Source organism: Ranitomeya variabilis, chromosome 4 (genome assembly GCF_051348905.1).
Source record: "Ranitomeya variabilis isolate aRanVar5 chromosome 4, aRanVar5.hap1, whole genome shotgun sequence".
NCBI lineage: Eukaryota > Metazoa > Chordata > Amphibia > Anura > Dendrobatidae > Ranitomeya > Ranitomeya variabilis.
This window is the reverse complement of record NC_135235.1, coordinates 720,073,619-720,091,171: the sequence shown is the minus strand read 5'-3', so window position 1 is coordinate 720,091,171 and position 17,553 is coordinate 720,073,619. Positions and strand designations below refer to the sequence as shown.

General features: G+C 44.5%; 1 protein-coding gene across 1 annotated transcript in view; it reads right to left on the bottom strand.

The window, feature by feature from the left end:
• Nucleotides 1–478: 478 nt before the first annotated feature.
• The window catches only part of LOC143768241 (uncharacterized), a 187,554-nt gene continuing 170,479 nt past the window's right edge, over nucleotides 479–17,553 (bottom strand). Inside the window, exon 8 of the mRNA XM_077256934.1 lies at nucleotides 479–12,067. Coding sequence (XP_077113049.1) covers nucleotides 10,131–12,067 — 1,937 coding nt within the window. The 3' untranslated portion in view covers nucleotides 479–10,130. The remainder of the gene's footprint in view (nucleotides 12,068–17,553) is intronic.

Below are 17,553 nucleotides of genomic sequence, written 5' to 3'. Positions count from 1 at the left end.
ATAGGGGGGTTAATTTAAAGTAGTGGACAACCCCTTTAAAGTATGAGAGATCTCCTGAACAAGAGTTAGGTCGGCTTATATACTATTTTGACCCATAGACTTACATTGGTTTCTATTTTTCCTGTCTCATAACAACATAAGATGATCTGCCGCTATGTTCATAGCCTCTACCACATTAGAACACTAGTAACTTGCGGAATATGAATATTAGTTTTTTGTACCTTACCTCATTTTGAAATGCTTAAGCATATAGCCTGTGACCTTTAAGAACCATTTACTATCTCCAAATAGCCACATATTGACAGTTCTGACAAAAGCCCTACAGTTGTGACAAACAGAGAACAGATGTATCGGCCAAAATCCTCAGAATAACTCATTCTCTCAATATACAGAGTATCTATTTGCTAGTTAGAACCTGCATATTAAGTAATCTATACTTTTTTATTATTGAAATACTAATATTTTACAGTGGCTTACCCTCCTTCTGGAGTGTGTTAATGACTGGCTTCTAGACATCTGTCCAGTCAGCAGTCTTCCTCATGATTGTGGAGCCTACTGAAACAGACTAAGGGACCTTTTTTAAATGTTTAGGAAGCCACTGCAGGTGTTTTTATTCTAATTTACTGACATAATGACTTTTGGGTTTTCATTGGCTATAGGATATAGTCATCAACAGAAATAAATGCTTGAGATAGATCACTCTGTAATCAAATTACAGGCCTAAATTTCCCCATAAGAATAAATCTACTGTCTGTCCATCCTTCTCTATCATACCAGCTGTTAAGATTTTCTTTGAGATGGTAAAACAGGATATTGAAGCATTACCCTCAAGTATGGGTTCTATGCCTAATTTAACAGTTCAGGAGCAACGGGCCCTTTCTGGTTTACGTTCCAACAATAAATTTGTAATTAGGGAGGCAGACAAAGGGGGTAATGTTGTCTTGTGGCCTCATGATTTGTACCTCGAAGAAGCCCTTAGACAACTTGACAACCAACGTTTCTATCGGAGACTCCCTTCTAACCCCATGGGTGTTTTTTCCACTAAAATGAGAGCCCTCTTGGATAGGGCCTTTGAATTGGGAGTCATTAGTGCCAGTGAACGAGATTTCATTTGGGTAGAGGAACCAATTGTATCAACGTTCTTTATGCTACCCAAAGACCACAAGGACCTGAATAAACCTCCGGGTCGACCAATTGTGTCAAGTATCGGGAGTTTGTGCGAAAAGGCGTGTATATACATTGATTTTTTTCTACAGCCATTCGTTCTCAAACTGCACTCTTATATCAGGGACTCTTCTCACTTTATCAGCATATACAAAGGTATCGCCTTATCCCCAGGTGAACTAATGGTCACTTGTGATGTAGAAACTCTTTATTCAAACATTAACCATGATGACGGTTTGCGGGCGGTCACATTCTTTCTTGACCAACAGTGCATGACTCTTTCATTATTGACTTACTTAATTTTGTTTTGAGACACAATTTCTTCATATTTGATAGGTCCTTTTTTCTACAGACATCAGGCGAGGCCATGGGGGCGCGCTGCGCCCCAGCTTTTGCAAATCCTTTTTTAGGGTGGTGGGAGTCCACGGTCGTCTATGTTTCCAGCCTGTTCACCAACAAGGTACGACATTGTTTGCGGTTCATGGACGATATTTTCTTTATTTGGTCAGGTTCCCCAGAGGAATGTCTGGAATTTCTGGACTTTCTCAACCAGAATCCTTTCAATATTTTTTTGACTCACCAATTTTCCTCTGTTGCAGTTTGTTTTCTAGATCTACAGGTCAAATGTCAGGACGGCATACTGTCTGCTTCCCTTTATCGTAAATCCACAGCGGTGAACTGTTTGTTGGAATATCACAGTTTTTACCCTAGACATACAAAAGATGGAATTCCCAAGGGCCAATTCCTTAGGGTGAGACGGAACTGTACTAATGATGAAGACTTTCGGAGAGAAGCCCACGACCTCACAGAAAGACTCAGAAAGAGGAATTATCCCATGAAATGCATTTCTCGGGTATACCAGAAAGCAAGGTCACAGTCACAAGATGCCTTATTGGTCTCCACATGGAAAAAAGCGGACAACTTTGCGCGCTTTATTACAGGATATCATACTCAGTGGACTCAGGTAAGGAATATCCTGAATAACCATTGGAGAATTTTGACTACGGACTTGCAAACAGCACAAGTAGTTAGCCCACAACCCTTGGTGACCGCCAGAAGGGCTCCCAACTTTAGGGACATACTTACGAGGAGCCACTACACCAGACCCATATGTAGACTCAATCGTGGAATTGTCCCCAGAGGTTCATTCCCATGTGGTAATTGCACTGTATGTCAATACATGCATCTCACTCGTGATTCCTTTATTAATCCTACTGATCAGGTGCCGCACAGATTAAAATCTTATATTAATTGCAAAACCTCTGTTATATACGCCATCATCTGTCCTTGCCCCCGTATTTATGTAGGCCAGACCTCACAAGAGCTACGCCGGAGGATCCAAAAGCATTTCTCCACGATCAATACTGCGGAAATTGACAGGCAGAAAGGTAAGGCTCTCACCACGGTGGCATCCCATTATTTGACTCATCATTTTGGGAGCTACATTAATACAAGGGTGGTTGGATTGGAACATTTAAGGGCTTCTGGTAGGGGTGGATCATTGCAGAAGAAACTGTTACAGGTAGAATCCCACTGGATTTACCTGCTCCACTCTATGGCACCTCATGGAATTAACGAGGATCTCCTCTTTACAGGTTTCTTGGGATGACTTCCTTTTTGCGGACAGACAGCCGGACCTTGTCTAGTGATAATTGTGCACATACCTCGCTGGATTACAACGTGCAGGACCACATCCTTCTATGTCCATTTATATTGGCGTATGAAGATGTATCTTCCTATCTCCCTTTTGGCCTTCGTGATGATGAGTGCCCTGGATATGAACAGTGGAAGAAATATGATTATTTCTGTTTCACCTGGATGCGCATGACTCTCATCAACCTAACTTGGATAAGGACTACTTTTAATATTGGAGGACTTTATGTATGGGACTGGGTGCAAATTGGGGTATGTGCGAAATCTTATGTCTATATTATGTGGGTTTCAGATTGTATATTGACATTAATTATCTTATAGCTATGTATATTGAACATTCTGATTAATTATCAAGTTTCCTTTCAGATCCTAGACAGCCAGCCGACTGCTTTTTACACAATCTAGGCAGTTTTTTCTTAACAACCCGGTTTCAGCGCATGTTATTTCTCCTATGTCCTTCTCTGGTCCATCTAGATATAGGCACTCTTATCCCAATAGCCTTTTTTCTCCTGGTGTTTTGACAGTTATGCATTTATGGCTGCCATATCACCTGCTCCCGGGAGCCGCGCATGCACCCTAGCAGCCTTTCCTCTCTTGGTCCTCGATCCTCGGTTCTCTCGCAGTCCGCCGGCCTTTTGACCGGCGCCTGCGCAGTTCATTACTACAGGCACGCCTCCTTGTCCTCTCTCATGCGTCACTTCCTGTGCTTCCACTCCCGAACTTGATCAGCCACACACCGGTTCAGATTGATTCTCGTCACACCAGGTATTTATAAGCTTTATTGGTCAGTCTATGGCCACTTCCCCTCACGAAGCTGTCTTAGGAACAGCGACACGCGTTGGGCCCTCCCTCCGTTACAGCCTACTCCTTGGGCGCTCAGCTTTATTCCATCCTTCTGGATTATTTGAGTCACTTATGCCCTCAACATCATCTGGTTGTCTCAGCATGGTCCCTCATCACCACATTCCAGGTGCTGTCCGTGTGTGATCTGGAGATTACATTTTCTTGTACTTTTCCTGGGGCAATTGTCTGGCCCCACTTGTGGCACCTTCATACATTGTTTTTGGGGGGCCATAGGACATGTGAGGATCGCAGTATTGGTGAGCCCTTATTAGGTTGTTTATTGAGTGAGGCAGCTGATACAATGCAGGTATAGCCTTACTACTTGTGGGCACTTCTCTGAGCACCAGGTGGCTTATTTGCTTACAACTACCAATATTGTATACATATTATAATGCTATTTTGTCTTGCGTTTGATGTATGCGCCATCATTACATGATAAGTCTGCTGTTACATGTGGTAGTTTCAGGAGTATGGACACGGAGGGAGTCATTTTGGATGTTTTTAATTGTTTTTATTCATGTTACCAATAACACTTTATTGTTGGTGGTGTGCAAATGCTATAGTGGCTTCTTTCTTGCGTTTTTCATAGATCATTCTGTAATGACTAATTAAAGAGTTTCATTTTTTGCATTGAAGAACTGAAATAAAAATATAGTTCTTACCGATAACGGTATTTCTCTGAGCCCATGACGGCACCACGGAGAGAGGGGATCCGCCCACCAAGGACAGGAAACCTACAGATAAAAAGGGCGGTACCACTCTCCCGCATCAGTTGTTTACTAGAGAACATTGGGAGGCTATGGAACAGCTTATTAGTTTCAATATTACTTAACTTAATTGAGATACCGCGTGACCTATCATAAAATAAACTATGGCACTATATTAATGTGCACACCCATGAGTGAAGGGAGGGAATGTACGGGTGCCGTCATGGGCTCAGAGAAATACCGTTATCGGTAAGAACTATATTTTTCTCTGTCGCCCATGACGGCACCACGGAGAGATTTCATAGATTTGTACATTCAGGGAGGGACCACCGCTTCCAGAACCCTTTACCGAAAGGTCCGAAGAGGAGATAAGGTCCAATCTATAGTGCCTATAGAATGTGGAAGGTGATGACCAAGTAGCAGCTCTACATATCTGGTCAATCGAAGCTCCGGCCTTCTCGCCCAAGAAGCTGCCACTGCTCTCGTTGAGTGAGCCTTGACCTCCCCGGAAATAGACATTCCACTTGATGAGTATGATAGGCTGATAGCATCTGTGATCCATCTCGCCAGAGTAGCTTTGGAGGCTTTTTTCCCCTTCCAGGGATCCTGAAAGCACACAAAAAGAGAGGCATTCTCCCTATTCTCTCTGGTGGCTTCTAAGTACTACGTGAAGCATCTCCTGACATCTAGTGTATGCAATGATTCCTCCTCCCTATTTTTAGGGTTAAGACAAAAGGAGGGAAGAGATATCTCTTGAGTTCTGTGGAACCGGGATGCCACCTTCGGGAGGTATGCAGGATCTATTTTGAGAGTAACCCTATTCTCTAAAAACAGTGTATGAGGAGGGTTAGAAGGTAGTGCCTGTATGTCGCTTATTCTACGAGAAGATGAAAGGGCGACGAGCAGGGATGTTTTGAGGGATAGGAGTTTTAATGGGATATCCTCTAAGGGTTTGAAGGGCGGTTTAGACAGGGTTTTAAGGACCAAAAATAAATCCCATTGAAGGGAACTTTTACTGGAAGTGGCCTCGAACTACCTGCTGCCCTGATAAACCTGGGAACCCACCGATTCATAAAGTGATGTTTTAAGGGACAGATTCCCAGAGAAACCTCTGACCGGGGTTCAAAAGGAGGTTTGGATAGGGATATAAGATCCAAGTTTAAATTCCAAGGAGGAGTAAACTGAGAGGGGATGGGTCTAGACCTGGCCAACGCTTTGATGAACCTGGATATCCCCGATACCCAGCCGGGTCGGAATTGTACAGGGCCCTTAAAGCCAAGACTTGAACTTTTAAAGTATTTGTGGCTAGCCCCTATTCCAATTCCTTGCAGAAACTCTTAGACAGCTGTTATTGGAAACTCCCTCTTCTAACTTGGAACCTGAAAGGTGGTTCCTATATGGTCTACTCCACTCCTGGAAACATTCACAATCAATATTATGGCTAATATTCTGAGGAGATGCACCAGAGAAGTCTGGGTGACCAGCCTTTTGACCATTTCCACATATTAGGCCTCAGAGTACCGGCCCCCGACCACCTGCTCTATATTTCCACGAGGAGGGGACTTGGAGAAGCAACATGTGCCTGTTCAGACTGGATTACCCAGTCATGCACCGCGGCGTCTGCTTGCGTCATAAGGGCGCGCTCTCACCCCGCGCGTGCCACTAGCCTCCGGTCCTGGACTGTGGGAAGATCAAACCAATAACAGTTAGTACATGGATAATGGCAGAGCATTAGGATGTACACACATTACTCATCCAGGAGATCACGTCTATTCCGAATCCTTAGGTGTCTAAACCCCAAACAAGGGTTGGATATTATTGCAACTAAGGAATACACAATCCGGCAGGTAATATTTCCCAACATTACCAGAGTTGGCCTCTCATTAGAAACGCTGAAAGGGAAACGTGGATCATCGCTCCTATTTTACTGACATTACACACATATACATATCCTAAAAGGCAAGCTTGTCAGTGTTATCAGCCATGGAGGGAGTAACCATACTCCATGGCTAGAGAAAAACAGGATTCTTCCCACCAGAGAGGTGCTGATTCGCCACAAGGTGCCAAAGGCAGACATGCCATCCCTGGTAACCATAGTACAATAGACTTATGGGACGGGAATCTGTCTACTGGATGTTAATCAAGGAAACCAGCCTGATTGTCACATGTGGAATTGTTAAGGATTTTTTCCTTCCACCTCTTGGTATTCTCTGCTCCCAGGACAGTAGTATGTCCCCTTATAGGTTGAGAAAAACTGTTCCATACGGAAGAACTGCTAATTTACTCAGCCAATTCAAGCAAAGCTCAGCTAAGCCCTGTTGTAAAGAATGAATCAACAGAAGTTGGAACTGGGTACAAAACCACTAGGACTCTATAAGCCAAAGTTGGGGCCCAAGACAAAAATGTGAAATGGTAGATCCACGATATACCTTGTGCGTGGCTGCATAACCTAAATCAGAAGGTCTAACCCAGAGCCAAAAAAGAAAATACCAAGCCCGAAGTACTAGGAAGCACAGAGGTACTATGATACTAATGATACCCCCTAAGGCACAGGGGCACTGAAGCAATAAGATGCCCGTAAGCACACATCTTGATGCATGGAGGGGCTATGCATCAATGTGCAATGTGCAATGTGAAGCAAAAAAGCACAATGAAGCACCACGATGCAATATAATGCAATACAATGTATGAAGGCAATATGAAACACTATAATACAACATGAAGCACAGAGGCACTATGATGCAATATGATACACAGAGGCACTCGATATGATGCATAGAGGCACTAAGATGCAACATGATGCAGAGGCACTCAATATGATGCATAAAAGCACAATGATGCAATATGAAGCAGAGGTACTCAATATGATGCATAAAGGCACTACAATGCAACATGCTGCACAGCGGCACTCAATATGATGCATAAAAGCACAATGATGCAATATGAAGCAGAGGTACTCAATATGATGCATAAAGGCACTATAATGCAACATGCTGCACAGCGGCACTCAATATGATGCATAGAGGCACTGATGCAATATGAAGCACAGATGCACTCAATATGATGCATAAAGGCACTATGATGCAACATGATGCACAGAGGCTCTCAATATGATACGTAGAGGCACAATAATGCAATATGAAGCACAGAGGCACTCAGTATGATGCATTGATGCACTATGATACAATATGACACCCAGAGGCACTCAGTACGATGCATAGAGGCACTATGATGCAATACAACACGCAGAGGCACTCAATACGATGCCTAGAGGTACTATGATGCAAAATGATACATAGAGGCATGCAATATAATGCATAAAAGCACTATGATGCAATATGAGACACAGAGACATGCCATATAATGCATAGAGGCACCATGATGCAATATGATGCACAGGGGCATTTAGTATGATGTATAGAGGCACCATGATGCCATATGACGCACAGAGGCACTCAGTAAGATGCATAGAGGCACCATGCCGCAATATGATGCACAGAGGCACGCAATATAAGGCATAGAGGCACCATGATGTAATATGATACGTAGAGGCATGTAATATAATGCATAGAAGCACTATGATGCGACATGATACAGGGACACACGACATAATGCATAGAAGCAATATGATACACAGACACGCAATATAATGCAAAGAGGCACCATGACATGCAGGGGCACTCGGTAAGATGCATAGAGGCTCTAAGATGCAATATGACACACAGAGGCACTCAATACGATGCATAGACGAAACGTGATGCAATGTGTTGCACTCAATATAATGCATAAAAGTATCATGATGCCGTATGATATGGGGCAGCACGGTGGCTTAGTGGCCAGCCCTGCAGCGCTGGAGTCCCGGGCCCAAATCCCACCCAGGACAACATCCGCAAAGAGCCGGCATGCTCTCTCCGTGTTTGCGTGGGTCTCCTCCGGGCACTCCGGCCTCCTCCCACACCCCAAAGACACACCGATAGGAAATTCAGACTGGGAGCCCCACCGGGGACAGCGATGGCAAGGTCCGCAAAGCGCTGCGTAATATGTTAGCGCTATACAAAAACAAAGACCATTATTATTATTATTATTATTATTATTATTATTATATGATGTTCAGCCACACACACAATATAAAGCATAGAGCTACAGTCATGCTTGAAAATTGGCACATAGTTACAAGCAAAAGAGCAATCTCTCAGAGATACGGATAAGCCTCCACTCTGAATAGTACATCTCATTTGTCAGACTGACCCCACCCGAAGGAGCTAACTAATGAGTCGCAGCTGAAGGGCAGTCTTCATGGAGGCAAAGTGCTCCATTAACACTATATGTCCTCCCAAGGCATAGAGTAGTTAAGTTGCAAAGAAAAGTGAGACACCTGTTTATCAGACCCCCCTCACAAAAAAAAAAGTGAAAACCATGCTTCCAAAGGTCACTTTTGAAGTCTAATCATAAGGCTCTGCGCAGACAAGACATGCAACTAACTTAAGGCAAATCATGAGATGTAGCCTGGACATATGGCCTTATTATAGCCTAGAGGTCCAAGGTCTGGCTGTGTATATGTGAAAACATACCTCACATATGAAGCTCTAGCACAGCTTTGCACAAAGGCATGAGCTATCAACAGAACATTCCACCATGCACTTACCTGTGCTGGCTCCATACCTGCTAAAAAACAGGGGGAGCTGGTGACGCCGAGAGCCCATCATAAGGGGAAGCGGCGTCCCATCAGGAATGCTGCATTGCTGTCAATGATTTTCTCTCCCCCATGAGGTCCAGGCCTGGCAACTGAAGTAGGCTGAGCTCAGGTGTTTCCCTAGAGAAGATTCTGGGAGAGGCAGCATGCGGCTTTTTTTTTTGTTTCCTTGCACACCGGGGGCACCGGCTTTTGCAGATTGCAGGCTTATGCTTCACGGGGGAGAGCGCCACTCTCCCCGTAACCACAGAGGGACCCCCCTGTATGTTTATCGCTGCTGTGGCATTTTTTTTTTTTTTGTGGCTAGTGCTGCGGTTTGCGCTGCGGCCTGTGCCGCGGCTCGTGCTGCGGTTCCTATACCGACGGATTACTGAAGCAGCCTTTTTTTTTTTTTATGCAGCGGCGATTCCCACCGCTTGATTCAATTATGCGCCTGCGCAGAAGCGCCTCTTCCGGCGCCTGCGGAGTGTGCCATTATCGCTCTTTCCAACGTGCAGTTTCAAGATGGTGCCGCACATGACCCGCTGCCCACCGAAGCTCCCGGTCTTTTTGCAGCCTGCAGCCTGCCCCAACGCGCGGTCCCTGCACGCTGGTCGGCTATGCAGTGTGCAGGCTGACGCTTCCAAAGGGAGAGCCGCGCCGCTCCTACCGCAACCACAGAGGGACCCCCCTGGATGTTGCCGCTGCTGCATCTTACCTAGGGAGGTGACCGCGAACTCCATGTCACCTCCCCCGCACACCCTAGAGGCCCACTAGCCCCAGCGGTGGCGCTTCGGGTGACCACACCAGCCGAGGCAGAGGGACCCCAGCTGCCTGAGTCGGACTGATTGGCCCCGGAATCCCACGACGATCTTCCTTCTGGTAAGTCTGTAGATCTCCCATCAAGGACAGGAAACCAACTGATGCGGGAGAGTGGTACCGCCCTTTTTATCTGTAGGTTTCCTGTCCTTGGTGGGCGGATCCCCTCTCTCCGTGGTGCCGTCATGGGCGACAGAGAAATTAACTTTTTGATAATATTCTAATTTAGTTAGAAGCACTTGTATGTGACTATGTAAAAACAATTACGAACTTCAAAAAAGCTTCTCCCCTGTGTGAATTCTTTGGTGGCTAGAAAGAGATGGTTTCTTCACAAAACATTTCCCACATTCTGAAAATGAAAAAGGCTTCTCCCCTGTGTGGGTTTTCTGGTGGCTAACAAGATTCGATTTCTGGTTAAAACATTTCCCACATTCTGAACAGGAAAAAGGCTTCTCCCCTGTGTGGGTTTTCTGGTGGCTAACAAGACTCGATTTCTGGTTAAAACATTTCCCACATTCTGAACAGGAAAAAGGCTTCTCCCCTGTGTGGGTTTTCTGGTGGCTATCAAGATTCGCTTTCCTGGTAAAACATTTCCCACATTCTGAACAGGAAAAAGGCTTCTCCCCTGTGTGGGTTTTCTGGTGGCTAACAAGATTCGCTTTGTGGTTAAAACATTTCCCACATTCTGAACAGGAAAAAGGCTTCTCCCCTGTGTGGGTTTTCTGGTGGCTAACAAGATTCACTTTGTGGTTAAAACATTTCCCACATTCTGAACAGGAAAAAGGCTTCTCCCCTGTGTGGGTTTTCTGGTGGCTAACAAGACTCGATTTCTGGTTAAAACATTTCCCACATTCTGAACAGGAAAAAGGCTTCTCCCCTGTGTGGGTTTTCTGGTGGCTATCAAGATTCGCTTTCCTGGTAAAACATTTCCCACATTCTGAACAGGAAAAAGGCTTCTCCCCTGTGTGGGTTTTCTGGTGGCTAACAAGATTCGCTTTGTGGTTAAAACATTTCCCACATTCTGAACAGGAAAAAGGCTTCTCCCCTGTGTGGGTTTTCTGGTGGCTATCAAGATTTGCTTTCCTGGTAAAACATTTCCCACATTCTGAACAGGAAAAAGGCTTCTCCCCTGTGTGGGTTTTCTGGTGGCTAACAAGATTCGCTTTGTGGTTAAAACATTTCCCACATTCTGAACAGGAAAAAGGCTTCTCCCCTGTGTGGGTTTTCTGGTGGCTAACAAGATTCGCTTTGTGGTTAACACATTTCCCACATTCTGAACAGGAAAAAGGCTTCTCCCCTGTGTGAGATCTATGATGTCTGACAAGAAATGATTTAGCTAGAAAACATTTCCCACATTCTGAACAGGAAAAAGGCTTCTCCCCTGTGTGGGTTTTCTGGTGGCTAACAAGATTCGCTTTGTGGTTAAAACATTTCCCACATTCTGAACAGGAAAAAGGCTTCTCCCCTGTGTGGGTTTTCTGGTGGCTAACAAGATTCGCTTTGTGGTTAAAACATTTCCCACATTCTGAACAGGAAAAAGGCTTCTCCCCTGTGTGAGATCTATGATGTCTGACAAGAAATGATTTAGCTAGAAAACATTTCCCACATTCTGAACAGGAAAAAGGCTTCTCCCCTCTGTGGGTTTTTTGGTGGCTAACAAGATTCGCTTTATGGTTAAAACATTTCCCACATTCTGAACAGGAAAAAGGCTTCTCTCCTGTGTGAGTTCTTTGGTGGGTAACAACCTGCGCTTTCCGAATAAAACATTTCCCACATTCTGAACATGAAAATGGCTTATTCCCTGTGTGAATGCTCTGGTGACTGACAAAATCTGATTTCTGGTTAAAACATCTCCCACACTTGGAACAAGAAAATCTATTGTCTGCTTTGTGAAGTTTTTGTTGTTTGAGAAATGACTTTTCTAGGGGAAAACTATTTCCATATTCTGAAAATGAAAATGTCTTCATTGTTTTAGGAGCAGTTTGATTTTTAATGCTTATTTTGTGACTTTGATTTTCATTAGTACTAGGCAATGAATCAGAAGACAGGACCTGTTCCAAATGATCAGATGACAGATCTTTGCTGTGAAGAGATGATGGTATATTTGGAGTAATGGAATTCACTTCAATTGTATCCTGTGGGATCTCAAGATTATCCGATTTAAACATTGAAGAGGTCAGCTGTCCTGCTGATCTCCTGGTACGGTCATCTGCCAAGAATAAAACCAATTATTATTTTAGAATAAAATACCCTTGAATTCTATATTTTTGAACATTTCTACTTAAACGGTCTGCAAAAATGGTAAGTTATGCAAAATTATTAAATTATTCACCAAGACAATGACAGTTTACTAGACTGTGCTCAAAACCACATTAAGCATCCATGCTTTTGGCATTATTATAGTGAGAAGAAACCACTTATTTTACGGCATGTGTATCTCCTGGAGCACAATCTGGGCACTATGTGTTGGGTAATAACTTGGGATATTTGCAATTTTCACTCTCCAACATCCACTGCGCGTGCTAATATCTGGAAACTGCAGTGCAGTCAAAATAGTCACTATTCCTATAGATTAATTTATTGAGGGTTATAATTTACAAAATGGAGTCACTTTATAGGGATTTCATCTGATCTGGTTTTCTGCAATTTTGCCATATTAGCGATTCTGCAAATAGTGCATCCCATCTCCTCTGGCATCTGCTCCTGCAATGTCTGCTTTGGACACCAGACGCGGCTTACTAATTCTGCAGGCGATGCTAGTAACAGAGGTGGGGTTGGAACCAGAAGCTCTTGGCGGTGCAGGCTCTTCCCAGCCACTAAGATTAGGGTGCCTGGCATATGTAGTACCATCCAGTCTGGCAGTATGGGTGTGTGGGCTGTCAGCTGCAGTAATCTGCTCCCTGTTTTAGCCAATTGGAAAGCACCACACCTTTTTAAATCAGATAAATTTGTATTAACCATAACAAGATTTACAACAGATCACATGTTCATACTCATTTTATGTTTTACAGTAAATTAACCCCCCGATGGAGACCATATCACGAGCAAACAATAATTCGTCCATAGTTGACAATATCAAACAGAGTTCCAGTTTACCATAAGTTGTACTCTATAATACTATATACTAGTATACCATAAATTAATCCTATCCAACCACGGCTGCCATAATTTATGGAAGAAATCCAGCTCGTCTCTGCAGTACTCAAGGTTCCTAAGAGCACAGTGGCCTCCATAATCTTTAAATGGAAGAAGCTTGGGACCATCACAAGTCTTCCTAGACCTGGCCGTCCGCCAAATTGTGCAATCGTGGGAGAAGAGCCTTGGTAAGAGAGGTAATAAAGAACCCCAAGATCAGTGTGGCTGAGCTCCACAGATGCAGTAGGCGGATGGGAGAAAGTCAACCTCCACCAGTCGGGCCTTTATGGCACAGTGGCCCGGAAGCCTCTCTTCAGTGCAAGACATATGAAAGCCCGCATAGAGTTTGCTAAAAAAAACACATGAAGGACTCTCAGACTATGAGAAATAAGATTCTCTGGTCTGATGAGACAAAGATGGACCTTTTTAGTGAAAATTCTAAGCGGTATGTGTGGAGAAAACCAGGCACTGCTCATCACCTGCCCAATACAATCCCAACAGTGAAACATGATGGTGGCCGCATCATGTTATGGGGATGTTTTTCAGCTGCATGGACAGGATGACTGGTTGTGATTGAAGGAAACATGAATGTGGCCAAGTACAGAGATATCCTGGATGAAAACCACTTTCAGAGTGCTCTGGACCTCAGACTTGGCCTTGACAGGGACGTGTTCGACAAACACCGTCGAACCCCACTGAAACCAATGGCAGGCAAACACAAACACATACAAACACGTGGAAAACACATAGAAAACACCTTAAAAGGTGTCCAAAAGCTGACAAACTGCTCAGAAGACACAACAAACACATGGAAAAGTCACAACTATATATAGTCATGCGAAAAGAAAAGAGGTGGAGGAGTAAAAGGAGGAGGAGACACAGATATAGGCATGTCATACCCTTCTAAAATCAAGAAAGGCTGGAGTAAAAATTTAAATTCACTCTACCAACACCCAGACGTCTTGACAAAAAAAATAAAAAAATAAATATCTTTAGGTAGAATGGCGGCGGGTCCATTCAGAACACTTTCCTTAGTAGACGTAGTGGTACCCCCGTTGGGAGTTGTGCCAAAAAATGAACCCAATACATTCAGACTTAATCCACCATTTGTCATATCCAAGGAGCAGGTCAGTAAACGACAACATCGACGCAGAACGAAGTACAGTACTATGTACTGCACCTCCTTTGACGAGGCAATCAGGCGGGTCTAGAAGTTGGTAATGGGCACCCTAATGGCCAAAACAGACATTCAGGGGGCGTGTTACTGCTGCGACCACAAACGTGGCCGAGCCGACACTTCCACGTCGCCAGACCAAGACGACGTGGGCGAACGTCCCAAAAAGGAACGCAATGTGGACCCACTGGACCACAGAGTAACCTGGACCTACCCAGACTAGGGAACGGCAGCGAGCAGGGTCTGTGGCAGCTTAGCATGTGAACAAGATGTAGATATGCAGAACTAGACTACACCGCACAACTTCAGGTATGAAGAAACAAAGTTTACTTAAATGATAGCACAGTACATAACAAAACATAATGATGTCAGGATCCCGATTCCACATGTCAAGGAAGGGTACACAACTCAGATGTCAGACGATGGCAGGAGTGATCATGGGTTGATGCAGTCCAGGGTCATCTGGCACAGGCATACTAGAACAGCCAATCTCTCAGGCCTCAGGCGTAGCGCAGGCTCAGCAGGAGAACATCAGACACCGATCCCTGAAGGACGTCTTCACTGGGTGAACATCAGGATCACAGGCGGGACATCAGGATCACAGGCAGGACATCAGGAACACAGGCAGGACATCAGGACCACAGGTTTAGATAGACGTCTGACGATGGCAGGAGTCATCACAAGTTGATGCAGTCCAGGGTCATCTGGCACGGGCATACTAGGACAGCCAATCTCTCAGGCCTCAGGCGTTGCACAGGCTCAGCAGGAGAACATCAGACACCGATCCCAGAAGGACGTCATCTCACTGGGTGAACTGTTGTGATCCGCTTTTTGGGCTCCCCTAGTGGTGGCTGGTGGTACTGGAGACTTGTGTGTTCTTTTCTGCCTCAGCTCACCTGCTTCCATCAGTTTTGGGAGTTCCCTATTTAGCCTTGCTCTCCAGTCACTTCCTTGCCGGTCATCATTGTAACCTGAGTCTTTCAGTTGCATGTTCCTGCTACCAGTCTGCTGATCAGCTAAGTGGACTCTTGTCCTTTTTGTTTTGTATTTTTTGTCCAGTTTACAGTTTGTCATTTCCTGTTACTGGAAGCTCTTGTGGACTGAAATTGCCACTCCTGTGTCATGAGTTTACACAGGAGTCTTAAAGTAATTTCAGGATGGGTTTTTGAAAGAGTTTTTCAGCTGACCGTGAAGTCCTCTTTTGTATCCTTCCTCTATCTAGTAAGTGGACCTCGCTTTGCTAAATCTACCTTCATACTGTGTATGTCTTTTCCTCTGAACTCACCGTTAATATATGTGGGGGCTACTATCATCTTTGGGGAATTTCACTAGAGGTAAGCCAGGTCTGTTCCTTCCTCTTCCAGGCGTAGTTAGTTCTCCGGCTGGCGCATGGCATCTAGGCAGCCGTAGGAATGCTTCCTGGCTACTGTTAGTTGTGTGGTAGATTTAGGTCACGGTCAGCTTGAGTTTCCATCACCCGAGGGCTAGTCTGTTATTTTGGTGTTTCTGATGTTCCCATGCCATTGGGGAATCATGACAGTATGACCGGCCACTGTTAAAGTAATTGGCAGAAGAAAGGAGAGTAAAAGAAGTCTGTAGATTTTTATTTTTTATTTTTTTTTCCTCACATGTTTGCTACTTAGTTGGCTCAGTTGTATTTCTGCTCTATTTACAGCCTTGCCTTTCTCTCCTTCTAATCCTTGAATGGCTCTGATCTCTCCGGTGTAAGGATGGACTCTCAGAGTTTGGCTGCAGGTTTAAATAATCTTGCTACGAAGGTTCAGAATTTACAAGATTATGTTACACGTACTCCTATTTCTGAACCTAAGATTCCTACACCAGAGATATTTTCCGGAGATAGATCTCGGTTTCAGAATTTCAAATGTAATTGTAAATTATTCCTTTCTCTCAGACCTTACTCCTCTGGAGATCCTGTTCAGCAGGTTAAGATTGTGATTTCTTTGCTGCGAGGTGACCCTCAAAATTGGGCATTTTCATTGACACCAGGGGATCCTGCATTGCTCAATGTGGATGCGTTTTTTCTGGCTTTAGGGTTGCTGTATAAGGAACCTAATTTGGAGATTCAAGCTGAAAAAGCTTTAATAGCCCTGTCTCAAGGGCAAGATGAAGCTGAGATATACTGCCAAAAATTTCGTAAATGGTCTGTGCTTACTCAGTGGAATGAGTGTGCCCTAGCGGCAATTTTCAGAGAAGGCCTTTCTGATGCCGTTAAGGATGTCATGGTGGGGTTTCCTACGCCCACAGGTCTGAATGAGTCCATCACAATGGCGATTCAGATTGATCGGCGTTTGCGGGAGCACAAACCCGTGCACCATTTGGCGGTATCTTCTGAAGGGACGCCAGAGAAAATGCAATGTGACAGAATTCTGTCAAGAAGCGAGCGGCAGAATTATAGGCGCAAAAATGGCTTGTGCTTCTACTGTGGTGATTCCGCGCATGTTATATCAGCATGCTCTAAACGTACTAGGAAGGTTGACAAGTCTGTTTCTATTGGCACTTTACAGTCTAAATTTCTTCTGTCTGTAACTCTGATTTGTTCATTATCAGTTATTACCGTGGATGCCTATGTGGACTCTGGCGCCGCTCTGAGTCTCATGGATTGGTCCTTCGCCAGGCGCTGTGGGTTTGATTTGGAGCCTCTGGAAGTTCCTATACCTCTGAAGGGTATTGATTCTACACCTCTGGCTTGTAATAGACCACAGTTCTGGACGCAAGTGACTATGCGTATGACTCCAGACCATCAGGAGATGATTCGCTTCCTCGTGTTGCATAATTTACATGATGTGTTAGTGCTTGGATTACCATGGTTGCAATCTCATAACCCAGTACTGGACTGGAAAACTATGTCTGTGTTAAGCTGGGGATGTCGGGGGGCTCATGGGGACATACCTTTGGTTTCTATCTCGTCATCTATTCCCTCTGAGGTTCCGGCATTTTTGTCGGATTTTGGGGATATTTTTGAAGAGCCTAAAATTGGTTCTCTCCCTCCCCACAGAGAGTGTGATTGCGCCATAGATCTGATTCCAGGCAGTAAATTTCCAAAGGGTCGTTTGTTTAACCTATCTGTACCTGAGCATGCTGCCATGCGAGAGTATGTTAAGGAGTCCCTGGAAAAGGGACATATTCGTCCTTCTTCATCACCTTTAGGAGCTGGGTTTTTCTTTGTCTCTAAAAAGGATGGCTCGCTGAGGCCTTGTATTGATTATCGACTCCTGAATAAAATTACTGTCAAATATCAGTATCCGTTGCCGCTGCTTACTGATTTGTTTGCTCGCATAAGGGGGGCTAAGTGGTTCTCCAAGATTGATCTCCGTGGGGCGTATAATTTGGTGCGAATTAAGCAAGGGGATGAGTGGAAAACCGCA